Source organism: Oreochromis niloticus, linkage group LG12 (genome assembly GCF_001858045.2).
Source record: "Oreochromis niloticus isolate F11D_XX linkage group LG12, O_niloticus_UMD_NMBU, whole genome shotgun sequence".
NCBI lineage: Eukaryota > Metazoa > Chordata > Actinopteri > Cichliformes > Cichlidae > Oreochromis > Oreochromis niloticus.
Genome location: NC_031977.2, coordinates 35,495,051 through 35,512,647, shown reverse-complemented (window position 1 = coordinate 35,512,647; position 17,597 = coordinate 35,495,051). Strand labels below are relative to the sequence as shown.

The window sequence follows — 17,597 nt, the reverse complement described above, 5'->3', positions numbered from 1 at the left end:
GCCAGAGTCACGGTTGGCCTGGAGCCTATCCCAGCTTTCACAGGCTGGGAGGCAGGGCACACCTGGACAAGCTGCCAGGACTAACACAGAGAGACGGACAACCACTCACATCCACACTCACACTTACAGCCAACTTAGATTCACCCATTAACCAAGCATGCATGTCTGGGCTGCAGGAGGAAGCTTGACCAGAAAAAAGTCCCATGTGGCCAGTGGATTTAAACCCAGGACTGCAGCAGTTTAAAAAAATCTAAATCTAGAATATATAATTCAGTGTTAGAAGTTTTCTACACATGAAAGTCATTAATTATAATCCAATAATATGAATAGTATCCTGCACAATGTGTAGTTTTAATTGAAGTTACCACTTAAGCAGCAGTTTATCTAAGTGAAGAGTATTTGTTTCCCCACTTTGGAGCCACTTTTCATCTAATAACATCCGTATTAGCACAATCAGGAGAATCTATTTATACAACTACTTTCTTCCACGTGTTTCTTCCCTCTGGTCCTCCGTGGGTTCTCGGTGACCCACGGTACGCGCCACTAAAGAACAAGAAATTGATTTTAAATAAATACCTGAGTCCTGCGCCGGCCTGTAATTCTTCTTCGCGGGATTATTGCTGGCATCGTTAGAGTTGATAAGTTTCTTGTTGTTTGTTGAGTCGCTCACTTGTGTGTGGTGAGATGAGGGAGGGGAGGGGTATGGGGGTTGGGTTCTTCATCCTCCTCCTCCTCCTCCTGTCCCTCCATGTGTTCGGACTCACATAGTGACGTCACACAGGGCTGGTCTTGCGTTTATTAGCCAGCGGAGGCTGGTGCCAGGTTGCAAGAGCTACACACTGCTGCTCTGTCCGGTCACGGCAGAGAGGGGTGTCCTACTAACTTCACCAAAACTTTCACGAAACTCAGTCATCAGAAAAACACTGACTGAATGACAAAAGTGTCGCAACTCGCTTCACTCCTGCTTTAATGAAACTTTAACTACTTTATGTTGCTTCTTGTTTTTTCTGATTTTTACCTAAGACCGAGGCATTGACCGCACATCCAGTTTGATAAGTTTTGAATGAGCCGGGTCACGTTTGCGTAAAGATTTTTGTCTCTTTTTTCCCCCTTATTTTAATTTCACGTTGGGATAACGTTTTTTGTTTTTTGTACTTTGTCATTTAAGACTCGTGATGGCTGTCCTGTCACTAGCTTTACTACTTGTAGGACTTGTACTGACTTCAGCTGCTAAGGTAAGTGTCTGCACCGCTTCGCCGTTGCTTCCTTTTACGCATATAAATACGCGCAGTTTGACTGAATCCCGTCAATATTAAACGAATTCAGCTGTAAAGCGGAGAAAAAGTGGAACGACACAACTACAAGTCTCTGAACTTTCGGCTCTGTAAATTTGAACACTTCTGTGAAATACATGTTGACACTGCAGACGTCTGAGTTTTGCCCTTTGGATGTAAAACAGGTATTTTCGGACTTTTTACAAGCAGCACGGCCCACAGAAAACTCCAGAGCTGCTGTGTTGTTACCGCTGGACATCTCAGACTCTGATCTATCATTTCCTTCTGGCGTGTGCCGCATTTAACGAGCTCTTTTCTCTCTTTTACAGGCTGGTGAAGTAGATAGAGAGGGTAAGTCTGGCTTTATTTCTGTTCGTTTTGTTAATAATTAGATGTGTGTAGAAAAAATGCAGAGGAGTTTCTCCCCAGTCAGAGAAGAAACTCATGAGGACAAGTTGGATCACTGAGATCAAAGTGGGAGGGGAGTTTGTGTGTGAGGAGCTCTGTAATATACCCCCTCGCCCTCCCCTAGCACCCTACACACAGAGTCCTCTATCACACATACACACTTATATTGCATGAGCAAGCTGCTTCACGGGCTTTGTTATACAGGAAAGAAAATTCCTCCTCGAAATCCTGAACATCTGTTCTTCATTCTGAGGTTAAGGAACAAGTGAGCTGCAGCAGTGTCCACGTAGGATCCTTTTACACTGGCCCTTATCTTCTGAACACCTCCAGGGCCCTCACACAGCAAGATGACAGCTGGCTGTGGGCTGAACATTTGTGGTTCCCCGTTGCTTGTAGTGAGCCACTGTTTGCTCCATGTGGCCATTATCGGCCTTGTAAAGCAGTTCCCTTGCTCATTTGGCTGGGCCTTTCTTAATTTGCCACTTCTGTAACTTTTACAAGGAGATTTCTTTTGCTTAGATTTCATTTTCTCTGGTCTCAAATAATAGATGAAAAAGTAAATCTTGTGGATTTTCCTGTTGATTCTGTTACTATTTGTAAAACTGAGTGAGCTCAGGTTGAATTGTAAGGGATGGGAAGCAGAAGGTAAACATGGGGAGGACATCAAAGGTCCTATCTGCTGAAATATAATGAAGCAAATATAAAGTTCTTTCCTAGTGAAGGTCAGACCCTGATTGGGTTTATGGTTAACCCCTGACGATCATCCTCATTCCCAGGGCATCAAATGCTGCCTTTGGCCTCTTTTAAATACATCCAGCTGTGGCAGCTGTAACTTGTCACATATGGCTGCGTGGTTAGGAACCCTCGACATCACATTTAAATCCACTTGTGAGTGTAATTTCTCAAAAGGCAGGGTTAGATCTGTGAAAAGGAATATTTTATCCCAAAACTGAACCTAAACTGAACTAAACCACGATTGAAAACAAACACTCTTTGCTCTTGGCAACCAGTATCACCAAGGCACGTGTCGGGGAGTAAAGCATAATTGTATAACGCTAACTGTAATGTAATCGCATTACAAATTCAGTAATTACATGACTGGTACAATTATGTTGTTACTCTTGTGACAAAGGTTCTTCAGTTATTTGGATAGAAAGAAAAAAAAACACACCAAAAAAGCACTAAGTAAGTAAGTAATTTAGTAATCCATTACTTTCCTTGGAATACCTCTGTGATGTCACCTGCGTGTGAGTGCTAAATGGTTTCATCCGAGCATATCGAGGTTCACACTCCCACCTCACTGCTCCAACATCTGTTGTGATTATATCCATCATACTGTCGTCTCATCTGAGGGGCTAAATGTCTCCTTACAGCCCGCAGGTGAGCTGAGGGGCGGGGCTGCAGTACAACATGAATAAGCTGCAAAGCTGTTCTAGCACAATTTAAGAGTAAAAGTACAGAGTTGGAAATTTGCATTATTTATTTATTTATTTTTTGCTTTTTTTTTTTTTTTGCATAAATTTGCATTATGAGATAAATTGTTGCTTCTACCAAATTTTTTGCCGATGTCTTGATCAGCATTTAATGAATCTTCTTTATGAGAAAGTCTGCTTTTCTCCGCAGTAAGAAAAAAGTTTGATTTAAGATTTAATTTTTGGCATGAAAACATAAACAATGGAAGAAAATTGTCCCACTTGACTGTAGTTTTATGCAGGTCACTGTAGGTTTAGCCTCAGCTTTCTGTCACCTGCTGTCTCCTGGTCCATCTTCACTACTTTAAAGCTGCTTTGACCGCCTTAAAGCTAAATCAGAGCTTTGCTTTGGTAAAGTCATGTTACCTCCTTCTTCTTCGATGATAGTTCATCGGTGCTCTGATAACATGTTGTCACATTCTTCATGTACTTACTGGTAACATTTTTGTCAGCAAAAAGGATGGAAAAAGAGCCTGTTTGACAAATTCAGGGTTGCTGATTATGTGTCTGTCTCATCTCACTGCATTTCCCTGTGAACAGGCTCGATTCATCAGACTCGGTACAACAAATTATAGCAATTTTATGCTGTTTAGATGGTTTGGTGACTCTACAGAAAGTAAAAGGATCAAGAAAATTTGCACAAATGTGTATTTGTTGGCTCTAAGGTGAATAATTTTTTTTGTTTTTTTATTTGTTATTTCCTTATTTCTTTGCTCCTGACTGGCAGCTGGTTGTGTCAGGGCTCAGCTGATGCTAAGGTGTGTTTTTAACCACAGAGCCTATCAGCTGGTGGCAACTGAAGAATCAGTACAAAGTGTTTTAGTAAGGTTTCGACACTGCCGGGGGAGGAACGCCACCTTTATGAAACACACCCTGTGATGTGGTGCTACAGTGATGGTGCTAGAGAGCTTTTTAACTTTTTCCACAGTCTTTAGTAGAAATGTAGCTGGGACAGGCCACAGCACATGAGTCACACTCATTTATACCATTCAGTGAGGCCACTCATCGTTATCTTGAAGCACCACTGTTTCATTCTGTGTAGAGAATTTGAAGGCAGTGCTGCCCAGTCCACAGCTTTATAACCTTTGATTGGATTGTCCAACAATTCTTTGAGCAGCAGTTGGTGAGTTTGAGGTAGTGTGAAAGGTAATTTTCCAGCTCATTTCTTCAGCCTGTAATGCTTTTAACTCTGTCCCCCGGCATTTGACGACCTCCTGTGTACCCTTATGAGTTTTAAAATTCAGTATATATCAATAAAGATGTGGTTTGATGACCATTAGAATAGTTTCTGGGGGTTTTTCAAGGGTAGCTGCGCAAGCAGAGACTGGCCTCACTAACATCTGATGCACATCCTGTCTCATTGTTTTAAAAGCAGGCTGAAATATGACAGAAACCTCCAAGAGCCTCGAGGATTACTCCTAGCAGGCTTTCAAGAGGTAAAGGGTTAAAGATGGATTATCTAGAAATGTGTTCAGAAACACTTGACTCCATGTCATCCATCCTTGTTGTGGTAACCTTGTTTCCTTGCTTTGCTTTCAAACATGGTCGGACTGCTCTTTGAACAGACTGGTTCATTTACAGTGCACGTAAACTGCACCTGGATCTTTCTTTGGTGTTTCATAGTTTAGGACAAAAGCTGCTTGTTTCTAGCACAGTGCCTTTATCTTTGAAGTGGCAATTGACTGAATTTTCTGTGTTCAGTTTTACAAACTGAGGTAATATATCAGCCAATCAGCAGTGCCAGGTCTCTGAGGTGTACAATACCTCGTATATCGCTGACAAATTAAAGGAAGAATAGTACAAAGTGTTTTACAGTAAAGTGTCGACACTGACAGATGGAGGAATGTCACCTTTACGAAACAAACTCTGTGATGTTGTGTTAGAGAGGTATTTAAATTTTTCCTTTAAAATGTCCACAGTCTTTGGTAGAAATGTAGCTGGAGCGGGATTTACGTATTTCTATTGTTTTTTTCATGATTTTTCTCTTTTGATTGGTCACTCGTCGTTACCCTGAAGCACCACTTGTTCATTCTGTGTAGAGAATTTGAAGGCAGTTTTCATCCCAACTTTCCTGATGGTTCCCACTAAGGTTTTATTTCTGTGTTTTGATTCATCAGCCTCTGTTGGAGGAGTCAGTCGATCAAATGCATGTCTCAGCTCAACTTTACGAAACTGCTGCCCATGTGCTTTGTATTTCTTTGCACATGTTTTGCTCTATATGGACAACTGCAGCAGAGGTTTGTGTCACATGTAAATTTGTGGTGGTTGGATAAGATGAGCAGTGTCGGCGAACCTTTCAGTTAAATGCCAGGATCTGATGTTCTCACACATCAAGAGCAAAGCTGTTGTGAAGGCACCATTTAGAAACAACATTCAGCAGCAATGATGGAATGACTGACAGCAGAGGGACCATCTTCCCTGATTAACTGGGAAGTCAGCTTGAAAGACTGCTCATTGTCTGCACACTAGCCCTTAAACGCCAAGCCACAAACGTCGCTCTTTGCTTTTGTTACACACATTTTCATATGGTCCAAAATTTCATATTCAACTCCAAATACCAAACAAGACTAGAAGAGATTAAAAAAAAGAGAGAAATCAAAGATAATATCAGGAGTAGACAGCCACACTATATCCAGAAAACCAGAATTATGGAGCTTAATTAGGATTAACTGCTGAATTTGAAGAGCGATTGCTTTGGCTGATGTGTCAGTGCCACTGAGGTATAATATTTTTGATCAGGAGTGTATTCCAGTATTTCATTGCTGTCACAGCTGCTCTGGCCCCTCATAGATGGTCTTCATTTGAAATGTGCTTTAGTGTGTTCCTGTAATATCGTCGTCAGAACTTCTGACAGAGAGAATATAAGTTAAATGGACACAGGACAGAAAAGAAATCAGAAAATGGATTTTAACTGACTCTTTTGTGACACTGAGGGATTTGTGCTTGAAGGTCTTTGGTGGGTAACCCTTGAAGTATATTGTGAGTGCTGTGTGGTCGTATCCGTTCAGTGTATTTCATCTTTCACTTGTATTGTTCGGACTCGTGCTTCTTTTAAGTAAAGCTGCAGCCTTCCTGTTAGACGACCTTGTAAAACACCTGTATATGTTTTTGTTTCTTTTCTTTTAACCTGTCACTTTTATGTATAAAGTCTGGGATTCTAATCGTGCTTCTTGTAAAGCATGTTTGTGTTTGTTTTCATTTAGTACAAGTTATTTATGTCTAATATGTGCAGCTCTGTTCACTTACCTCATCGTTGCAGAGTGAATCTGTACCGTGGTCCGACAAACTTAAATCTAAAGTAAATGTTCCCTTTAAGCAGAAAATCTCGGTTTTCGCGCTCTCCACTGTAAATGGATCCCTGTCAGATAATAATGGGAATACTGGGATACTCCAACAAAACACGTCACACAGACAACAGCTGTGCTGTGATTACAGCTGTAATTATGTGTAAAATGATCACTTAGTGAGAACAATACATGCAACAGGATGTTTTTATTTTTTAGTTTTTTCTGTCATGCAGCCTCTGCCTGCGTAACCAGGCATAAATAAACTCTGTGAATCTAATGAGGTGCCAAGTTAGTGAAAGGTGAACCGCAGTCCGATCGCTGCTGTGTGAGCGATGCTCTTTTTCCACATTTAGTGTTTGAAACACTAAATTAAAAACCGAATACCTGCCCAGCAGAAGATTAATGTAGCTGGTAAATGTCTGGATCCAGTACAATCCTCCAACAAGCCTCTGTTCTCCTCCAGGTTTGGATCCGTTTTTGTGTTTTTACATGAGAAATGTGTTTTATTTAGCTTTACTTTGCTTTTAATTTCAATTTTATTTTAACTGTTAAAGAAAACCAGTCAGCTTGTGTATAGATATACAGTATTATACACCATCAAACACTCACAGGTCAGCCAGAGACATTTGCCGTTTAATGTCTCAATTAAAAATAGCTGCAGTTGAACTCGGGCTTTGTGCTGCATATGGACCTGGTTGTTTTTGACACATCATCAAACCGCAGTAAAGTTGTTATTTTTTTCTGTTTGCGTTTACATTTTTTGGAGCACGCTAGCCACAGTCATATTTGCGCTAAAAGCCTTTTTGTGTGTTTCCAGTTTAACCCGTGACCCGGCAGCTGCGAGGTGTGACTTTGTAGTAGCAGACATCAACAGTGATATCAGCGGGCGTTTTGTAGTCTTAGGCGAACGATCTGAATCCAGAGCAGGAACGACACACTACATCAAACATCAGAACGGGCGTGGTTACCTGAAAATATCACAAGTTTAATCGATAGAGACGTTGAGTTATATCCAAAATCAGTGCCTAAAATCCAAATCTGCGTGGCTTCTAGCTTTAAAAAATAGTCCTCTAAGCGGGACAAATGACTCTTTATATTAGACCTCTTCCTCATGAGGATTAAGCAGTGAAAGCCTGCTCTTTAAACACACACAACAAGCTGAACACATTTCTGGCTTCTTTTTGATGCACTGTGTCTTTTCATTGCTTAAATGCACTCTGTGGAAAAATATGTAGTACTCGGTACAACTGATGTAATTTTTTCCAAATCTTTCAGTATCAGGCAGCTAACTCTGCGCCATCCTTGCTTTGCAGATATAGTAATGTTAGGGTGATGCAACAGGGAGGAAAAAAGGATTTAGATGTTTGTTTGCTTTAAGTTCAAACATCAGTACCATTGTCATACTTTGGCTTCATGAAACCTGCAGTCTTTGCTTTGAATGCTTCTAAAATAGGTCTTTTCTTGCCATCACATGCATCCACGTGCATGCTCACCGTGATTGTGTGAAGTCACGTCCTCAGATATGTAATTTTAGTTTCCCCATTGACACCTGTTTGATGTTTCCTGGTCAAAAGCAGCAAGATAATTACACGCTTTCAATATTCTTGTTAGATTTTTTCCAACCAAAGATTCTTGGAAAAGCAAACCAAGCTCGGATGGAATTTTCCTAAATCTGAAAGTGTTTGAGAAAGCCCACAGATTTCCTGGTACATTTGGGTTGACCACAAATGAGCCAATGAACAAGGAAGTGGGTGAAACAAAGCAATATGTTAAAACAATGGCACAGATGAAACTGGCTTGTGCTGGTGTTACATTTTTTTGTGTCAGCAGAAGAGCAACAGTGGTGAGAAAATAAGTATTTTCAGACAGAATCAGAATCATAATGACTACGAAGCAACACCGGCACCACCGGCCGTCATGAAACTCACAGTAAGCCCAGTAGTAACCGACACCTATGCTGCTCAAGGACATCTTTAAACCTGGCTCATCTATATTTCAGTGCAGTGCCATATGCAAGATCCCACATGACATATTCTGGTGTTGATCCATGTGGCAGCAGGACAGCAGAATATGCCACGTGGGATGCCGTACAGTGTCCTACTGCTGTGATACAGCTGCTACTTAGGCATAAGTACAGTAGCAGAGTTTAGACAGTGAGCTCAGCAGCGCCTGTAGTTCATTATCCACGGTGAATGTCTTTGTTTTCGTCTGGAAAATGATCATTTGAAATTGGTGTGACACATCAGAACCAAAGAACGAGGAGTGATACGATCCACGCAGACGTCAGTGTTTCAAAACGTTTGCCAATCCCGGAGGTTTCACAATCAGTGAGGTCAGCTGTGTTTCCCAGAGATATGATTTAGGAAATGTTGGAATAGTGAGGATTAAACACGGAATAAGGTGTGCTCATAGTTTCACTGTAGACACGACACCGGGACTGTAAGTTTGTCCCATTGTTGTTGTTCTCAGAGTATTTTGTCGCTCTGCCCGTGACATAAAGCAGGGTCAGGGAACCTCGTCCAAGTGAAAGAAAATATGACCCTAACACTGCCGCTTACTCCCATCCCGGTCTTAGATGCCTTTGAAACTATTCAACATAAATATGCAAGTGTCACAATCCTATTAGCATTTCTGTTGGCCTAATAATGTGTCTCAGAGTTTTAACTCAGTCTAGTCAGTCTGGCTCTCAGCTGTGGTGTCCTAGTTCTCTGTCGTTGGACTAAGAAGGTAAACATGGTGAATCAGTTAGTCCAATGTTTCATTTTTGAGTCGGCAGAGACAAAAAAATGAAGGTCAAAATGTTAGGTGAAAGAAAATCAAGTCCAAGTGTTCGAATGTCAAAGCTTCTGCAGTCTTAGAGGAACATTAGTTGACTAAAAGAAAAGATGAACTGGTTGTTACAATATCCAGTGATAAAAGGATGATTCGAGCATGCGGGATAATCGGGCCTCGGCTGACTCTGATGTGTTTAGAGGAAAAGACTGATTTGATATTATTTTATTGCTTTTTGGAAAAACTAACTTTGCTGGGTTCTTGTGTTGTTTCACAGAGCAGTTGAAGAGCCGGCTGAAAGAATACGGCCTGGTCACCCCCTTCAGCACCGACTCCCACGGACACTACCTGTCACACCTGCTCTCCGCCACTCACAAGCAGCGTGTTAAGAGGGAGGTGCTTGAAAACGGTGAAACTGAACAGAGGCTTTTCTTCAACATCACTGCCTTTGGAAAGGAGTTTCACCTTCGTCTGCGGCTGAACAGCAGGCTGGTGGCGCCTGGCGCGATGGTGGAGTGGCACGACGAGGTCCCGGGATTCGGAAACGGCGGTGCTGGCAACGATTCTAGCGTGGGCGCCAACCAGACTGAATCCACCAATGGCACGGAGAGGATACTGCGCCGTGAGCTGCTCAAGACAGACTGCACCTTTACCGGTGACATCACAGACGTCCCCGGGGCCTCGGTTGCCATTAACAACTGCGATGGGCTGGTAAGTCTTCCTCAGCAGTAAAACTCCTTCCCTTCCCACCCCATGAAAGTGCTTTTCATTTCAAAAGTGCCATGACCTTATCAACTGACACCAAAGGATTTTAGATGTCTGTAGCATTCCTTTACATCACTGCTCGGCATTTTTACAGCACATTGTTTTTGCGGACGTAATAGCTTTTTGTACTTTTTGTACAGAGGTTTGTCACGGGTGAGTAGTCTCCTATTGCATTCGTGAAGGGATTTTCCTTCTAACCTCTTCCCAACATAAAGCACGAGTTCCTTTTGTCCTTTCTAAAAGTCTGCAGTCCCATCCTCCCTATCACCCCTCATAAAACACTTGGGCCGTCATTGGGCAACGACCAGAGCCAAAATCTCTTAGAGTTGGCCAGCGGAGCATCTCTGCATTTAAGGAAAGAATAGGCCAAACCCAAATTCCTTCAGCTCTAGTTGAAATACTGCAGAGTTTTGAAATGCAACACAAAGAAAGTCCTCCAAAAATCACCTTCCTGATGGGGAAGTGACGGACAGCGCTTGTGGCGTTCTCTTTTTCGTTTTTGAGCTGTTCAGTGGGAGAGACTGAAATAAAAATGAATTTCTACTGCTAATTCTCTAAGGTGAACATTTGTAGTGCTGTAGGACTGACTCTGTGTTGGAAAGTTAATGCTTCAGATATTCATGACAAAGTTAAAGCAAAGCTCCTAACAGAAAGTAAAAAGTTCGATGCACTGAGAGTTAAACTAGATTTGCTGTGCTTTATATCACATATTCACACATCCTTATGCTTCATAATCCTCCACTAGCTGGCTAAACTGATCTCTGACATATGATGGGACGTGACTTTTGCACAAATACTCTTTATTTTAGTTTCATTTTAAACATCTCATCAAACGTTAAACTCAAATTCAAACATTGTACAGGACCCATTTTCACACTGTCTGCGTGACAGATTGTGATAAATGTGTTGATCCCTTGACTTATCTTGCCTCAATATTTGGCCAAAATATTTGCCACACCAAGATGGTGAGCATAGCAACGTTGTGCCTGTATAGCAGCTAGCCTGAGCAACCAGCATGACTAATTACAGCGTCACAGAGACAGGTCACTGTGTGCTAATTTTGGATGACAGTGGCGGTGCGTGGGATGAAGACACAAGCAAGCAAGGCTAGGCTAAGGAGCGCGGACACTTGTTAGCAGGTGCCGGCTGTGATGATTACTAACTGTGCTGTTTATATCCAAAGGCTGCGTATCTGTGCCTCGGTGCACTGCGGCTGCCCGAAAGGTACTAAAAACACTCGAACATGATCACAGTAATTACAATCACAAAGACGTTATTGTTCTTTTTTGAAGGTGAAACGAAGCCACCTGGAGAGCCTCAAAACTGGAACATTTTAAATGTTTTTTAACCTTTAGGCAGCCAACTCCAACCTATTTACATGTATTACTGCCAAATTATGGACCTTGGTGGAAGTATATAGAGATGCAGTTTCATTTCTGCCCCCTCAGATTGTAGGTTTGCCTTTGAAAAATGTGACACGGTTCAGTAAAAAACATGGCAGGGTTATCACAAGGCATTCAGGAAAATAATAAATATCGCTCAGCGTAATGATTCTGTTGTTGGACATCAAACCTAAATGTTCCTGTCAGTGGATACCGTCTTTGTATTGTGGAGCATAATGAAGTAATGAGTTCACACTGTGTCACAGTGCAGCAGCAGGAAAGTGAGTCACTGTGACGCAGAATCATTTCCATGTTAAAGCAAATCTGAAATCTCCCCACATAACAAACTGCGGCTGAACGCCCTTTTTTTCTTTATCTGTGTCTAAAGAAAATAAAGCTTTATGTGGAGCTTTGTTCCTGTTTCAGCTTCTGTAACGTCAACCCGTATAGCTTAAAACCAAAGATACAAGTTATTCATTTAAATCCACAAAGTTTATTCCATATTTCGCTTCCACTTCTCCTTTTCAGGGCTGCGGGGGCGCTGGAGCCTATCCCAGCTGTCTTAGGGCGAGAGGCGGGGTACGCTCTGGACAGGTCACCAGTCTGTCGCAGGGCACACACACAGACAACCATTCGCACTGACGTTCACACCCACATTCATGCCTATGGGCAATTTAGAGTTTCTAATTAACTTATCCCCACTAACTGCATGTCTTTGGACTGTGGGAGGAGCCAGAGTACCCGGAGAGACAAACACAGGGAGCACATGCAAACTCCACACAGAAAGAGCCCGGCCTGATGGTGGAATCGATCTCAGGGCCTTCTTGCTGTGAGGCAACAGTGCTAACAAAGTTTATTATTATTGTTATTTCAGTAGTAGTGGTGTGAGTCGGCGTAGTATTAAATAAAGTTAGATTTTGTCTGTTAGAGGTCTGACAAACATCTGCATTTTAAAGGAGCTTAATTCAGAGAGGTTTTTTTCAGAGAGCTGAATGTGGCTTTATTACTGATCATTCACTTAGACTGTATATAAAAGATGGCTATTCCCATCTGTGACATCTGTTACTCTGTAAACTGTTATTTTGAAGCCTTGAGCTGAGCATTGGGACTGATGTCATCTTGTTTTTTGTTCTTGTTACAAACGGGCCGTAGATCTGATTGAAAACTGATGACGCTGCTGGTCAGGCAGTCAAACTGGTTTCTACATTTGCTAAACAACATTCCCATTTACAGTGAACTGGATGATGAAGCAGGGTGTTTGCTGTTTGACTGACATTCATGTATTATGTAACACTTGAAACTAGTGACGGAGTCCATTAATGCATGCTGCAGTGAACCGTTCAGGTGCAAAGGGTACATTTCTTTCAGTGCCTGAATCTTCTGATGGCAAACACTGAGTGAGAATGTTCATTACTGGCTTGACTGCGTTACCAGAAGCAACCCAAATTTAAACTAGAACAATGTTTGAATTTGATAGAGACAGGGCTGCTATATTGGCCTTTTGGCTGACAACACCGAGGGGGGAGAGGCTGGGAAGGGAGAGACGGAGAGAGAGAAGCAGTTGGCAGAAAGCGAGTGACACGACGAGAATCAAGTATGAAGGTGGACAGGTAGTCAAGGCAACATTGTTAACACATCCTGGCAGCCTCTGCTTTGCCCTCACTCTTTGGTTTTTACTTAAAATAAACAATTTTACAGTGTGTTGACATGCTGTAGATTCCCTCCAGGTAATATTTATTTGCTTTAAAAATATTCAGATTATTAGTTGTTTTCTAGTTGACATACTGTGTGTGTGTGTGTGTGTGTGTGTTTAACTGTTAATGCAAACAGAGGAATAATGATGGGCAGGAAGAGAGCAGGAGGCAGGAGAGTGAGGTGAAAAAGTGGACAGACTGTCAAATGCTAGATGGTAAATTGTCAACAGATATGTGATTTTTGAAAAAAATATCATATTTTAAAATTTTAAGATATTATCGAAGTCAAAAATAAGGCCAAGCTTTGCTTTGTGGTTCTAAATATGGTGATTGCAAATGACCAGTCCCTATATTTAATTTTGCATTTAAAAAGTAGTACACATGCAGTCAGGTTTTATTTCCTCTTTCTGGTAGTTGTAATTTTCACCCAATTAATTATGCATGCTTTAAAAGTTTTTTCCGATTTTGTTTTTGAACTGAACAGCTCCTGAACTCTCTGTGAAGTTCTAAACATAATCTCTAAAAATAAACCGACTGCAGCGACAGGCATGTCCAAAGACAAAGATAATGCCAGTCTGACCTTTAAGTCCGTCCTCCGAGCTGCAGGATTTGGCTGTTTCCTTTGATTGGAGCTGGAGGAAGCAGTTCATCACTTGGGCAGATTCTGTGTCTCCGAGTCTTTTTTTCCCCAAGACATTTATAGTCCAGCCTTGCAGGAGAGTCGGGCCGGGGGGGGGATACAGGATGTGAAAGTTTTGCTTTGTAAATGCTGCTGTGGTGGGACATCACTCAGAAGATGCCAAAACCCATCAAGGTTGGTCAGTTATTCTCAAATGCAGGCTGATTTGAAAAGACTGCTGCTGCTCTATGGTCACATGGTTTAGTGTCATAGTATCAAAGGTTATTAAAAAAGATGAACATCATAAATAACACACAATACTGGATCAATGCTTCACTGTTTCCTTTAACGGACAATACATTTTAGTCTGTCCATCCAGTATCTGCTGCTTACCTGAGTCCCAGGGGCCGCGGTTTAAGCAGAGATCACCAGAACAGTCTATGGTGATGCAACATAATCACTCCAGTGTGTTCTGGTCCAGGATGCTGTGTCCAACTCACCTCAGCCATCCCATACTCACAGATGTTCAAACCAGTTCAGCCAGCTGTTTTCAGTGTGGTTGGGCAGCAGCTCAGCTCTGAGCTCCTCCTGTATGACTCAGCTCCTTGTCCCATCTCTAAAGCTGAGCCCAGAGAGCTCATCTCCACCACTTCTGTCCATAATCTTATCCCTTCAATCTCTATCCCCCGTCTGTGGGCATAGATGAGGGTAGGGACACTATTTCCAGCATCCTGTTATCCCCTTGTATTCCAGCTTTCCAGCATTTCAAGATAACATGCCCCGTTGCCACATCTGGGTTAAAAAAAATTGTATTTTTTTTTTCTTACTTCATTTCTTTTACCAGGATCTAAACTGTTGGAATGACAGAAAGATTTGACTCACTCTGAGCTCCAGCCATCAGCTCGGTTACAACAACAGGAAAAGTGCCGTGTTACACGATACTGTAGTGAGAGATGAAGGCTGGAGAGACTTTGACATGTTTTCAGATCAATCAGTAAAACAACAGAAGTATTGCATGTTCCCACTGAAGCATTTCAGACGGCTCTTATTGAGACGTATACTTGCGCTTTCTGTTTCTACAGGCATTTTCTCAGCTGTCATTATTACACAATGACCTCATTTACTGTAACTTCTCATTCCCAGTGTTACATCACACCAGAGAGCAAAATAAAGAGGAAACTGTAAAATCGCCACAATAAAAGTAAGAATGTGGGACGTTAAATTGAGAGAAAAAGAATAGAGTTTATTTAGTAAGTTTGCATTAGATTATCCACTCTGCTCGTAGCACTGATTCTTGTTCCTGCTCATGTTTGCAGCCTTAATCCAAAACACGCAGGACTACAGAACCCAACATCAAACGCTCTCCAAACCAGTGCTTCCTGATCTAAAAGCCTGTCGTTGAGGGCCGGCGGTCTTTGATCTCAAGTGGTAGCCCTGGCCCTCTCTAGGTGTGCGTTTTACGGTTTCTTAATTATAGCCAGGCTGCTGTCTGGAAGTCTTTACTGCAGCTAGCATGCAGGCAGGCAGCCTGGCAGCTAAATACTTATGAGGCAGATACTTCCTCTGCTTCAGCAGCAGTGGGCGAACCGAGGGCGATCTTTGCTGGCCTGCGTGGGGGATGGCCCTTGTGTTGCATGTCAGAAAAGCTTGGGAGAGCTGGTCCTTCATAAAACATGAAACATGTCACTGCTGACTTCTGTTTTCTTCTTCCTTCGCTCACATGGAGGAGTGATCTAGAAGAATCAGCAGCATGTCATTCAAGCTCTATCTGCAATCCAGTGTCGGCCTGGTTATTTCTCACGTTTGCTCCAGAGATTCGCGGTGCGAGTTCTCTTACAAAACCTGCATCATTTGTAACTCGTTTCCATATTTGGGTATTTAAAATCTATGTTTCTAATCTGACTCGCTGAGCCGCCGCGTGTAAGCCGAGGCCTATAGTTACAATGAAGTCATTAGAAAGTGACACAAAGCTATCGTGCGGCGCCTGCTCCATTAAATTTGCAGCACGAATAACATGAAATCGTCTCCTCTTATGATAGTTGTGACACTTTTAACTCCTCGAGAGAAACAGCATAGCTGTGAGTCATGCACGAGAAGGAGGAGACCAAATTCATCTGTGTTTTGCGAGTGACGATTTTCAAAATCTGATGCTGGCAATGAAATAAGTGCTGAATTAAACAGGCTCCAGCTCCAATTAAGCCTTATCCACCTAACAGTCCTTGGGTGGTCTTCCAGATTAAGGCTCGAGGACTGAAATGTCTGTAAGAGATTTTTATTTAATGCACTGATCGCACAGCTGGACTATTTTACTTGTTTGAGTTAAGGAGGATACAATAATTATAAGGATGCAGATGTGTGCTCTGCTGTGTGTCGCACTTTGGATTGCTTTCCAAATCCGAAGCCACTTGGATAAATGATCACGCTGTTTTTTCTGTGTGCCACCTCCTGACAGATGGAGCTTGCTCTTTATCTGCTAAATGTGCTGCTATTATAATAAATTCATAAAATGAGGAAAGACTCACTGTAAGGGTCAAGCAAGCCGAAGCGATGAGGGTTTGGTTGATTCATGAATGGACTGGACCCGTGTAACACTTTTCTCCACCATGTCTCATTCACACTCTGATGCATCGGGAATAGCTCAGGGTTCATTAGATTAGATGATCTGCTCTACCTCCAGAGCTGCCAGCCAACAGGACCTGCTGTTCCCAGGCAGCCCCCCAAAGGCCTGAGCAGGCCTGACTCTGCTGAGCCTCTGAGCTCAGGGAGATCAGGGTGGTAAGGCTGTAAGTCGTACCCTCTTAAGCAACCCCCTTTTTTGTTTTACATTATTGTTTTCACAATGTCATTTGATACATTGTAGGGTCTACCTTACAATATAAAGCACCGTGAGGCGGATGTTGTTGTGATTTGGTGCTATATAAATAAAATTGAAATGAATTGAATACATTGTTACTGTGAAAATATGGATTATATATAATATGAGACTCACATCCATCAGTATAGATCATTTATATCCGCATTCATGTGATTTATAAAAGTTCTGCTTAGTGCACAGGCTAAGTTCTCTGGGTTCATCTGAAAAGCAAAGACAGCCTTGAAATGATTATCTCTGATATTTGCATGGAAAAGATGAATCCTGGAGCTTATTGCTTGGTTGAATAAAAAGTCTTGAACTCAGTAAGTCTGCACACTGTTGGTGAAACTTTTTATACGACTTGGAAACCACTTTGTGTGCTTCAGAAACTGTCTTTGAGGCACTTTTAAGATTTTAAGTTAAATATGTGCAAGTTTATTAAACCTTCTAAATGTATACCCGTCATCTGAAACTTGTGGATAGAAAAAATAAAGAGCTTTTCACCGTTTTAGGAAATCTGGGCTCCATGAGCTCATTTGGGTCTGTTTATGGGAGAATAATGACAGCGTTTGATCCTCAACACACCTGGTTTGTTGGAAGCTTTAGTAAAGGGAATGCAGTTTAACAGCTACAGTATGTCCATCGTAAATGGTTAGAAGGAGGGATACTTCCTTTTTCTTGGTCACCTGATTGAAACTTGCACCACGTGCCTCTTTTAAAAAAGAATCGGAGTAAATGACAAAGGAATTCAGCTGACCTTTAGATGTCAGGCGGGGTGTATCATTCCCATCACCCTCCTCCCACTGCGTGTCTCTCAGTTCATGTACACTCACATGAACACAGCTGATGGTTCACATACTGAAGATATTTTATTTGCTACCCTGAAAGGGAAAGAGGGGAAGCTTCTCATGTCTGATGTATTTTTGGACTTTTACTCTGGCTCTGTGTTTCATCCAGCAGAGAGAGGATTGAGACACTGATTTGACATAGCATATGTTGTGTTGTTGCCATTAATAATGCATTAAGACCTCTTTCTGTGTCTTTCTGCCAACCATGTGGTAGTCTGCCAC

At 42.0% G+C, this 17,597-nt stretch overlaps 1 protein-coding gene across 4 annotated transcripts in view; it reads left to right on the top strand.

Moving 5' to 3' along the window:
• Positions 1–818: 818 nt before the first annotated feature.
• Positions 819–17,597, top strand: part of adamts3 (ADAM metallopeptidase with thrombospondin type 1 motif, 3) — a 139,993-nt gene continuing 123,214 nt past the window's right edge. For 3 of the 4 annotated variants that reach the window (XM_025897060.1, XM_025897061.1, XM_025897059.1), the window contains exons 1-3: positions 819–1,235; positions 1,604–1,625; positions 9,491–9,924. In XM_025897060.1, the coding sequence (XP_025752845.1) occupies positions 1,176–1,235; positions 1,604–1,625; positions 9,491–9,924 (516 nt within the window). In that variant the 5' untranslated portion in view covers positions 819–1,175. The remainder of the gene's footprint in view (positions 1,236–1,603; positions 1,626–9,490; positions 9,925–17,597) is intronic. The other variant, XM_005451546.4, reaches the window with a different exon arrangement.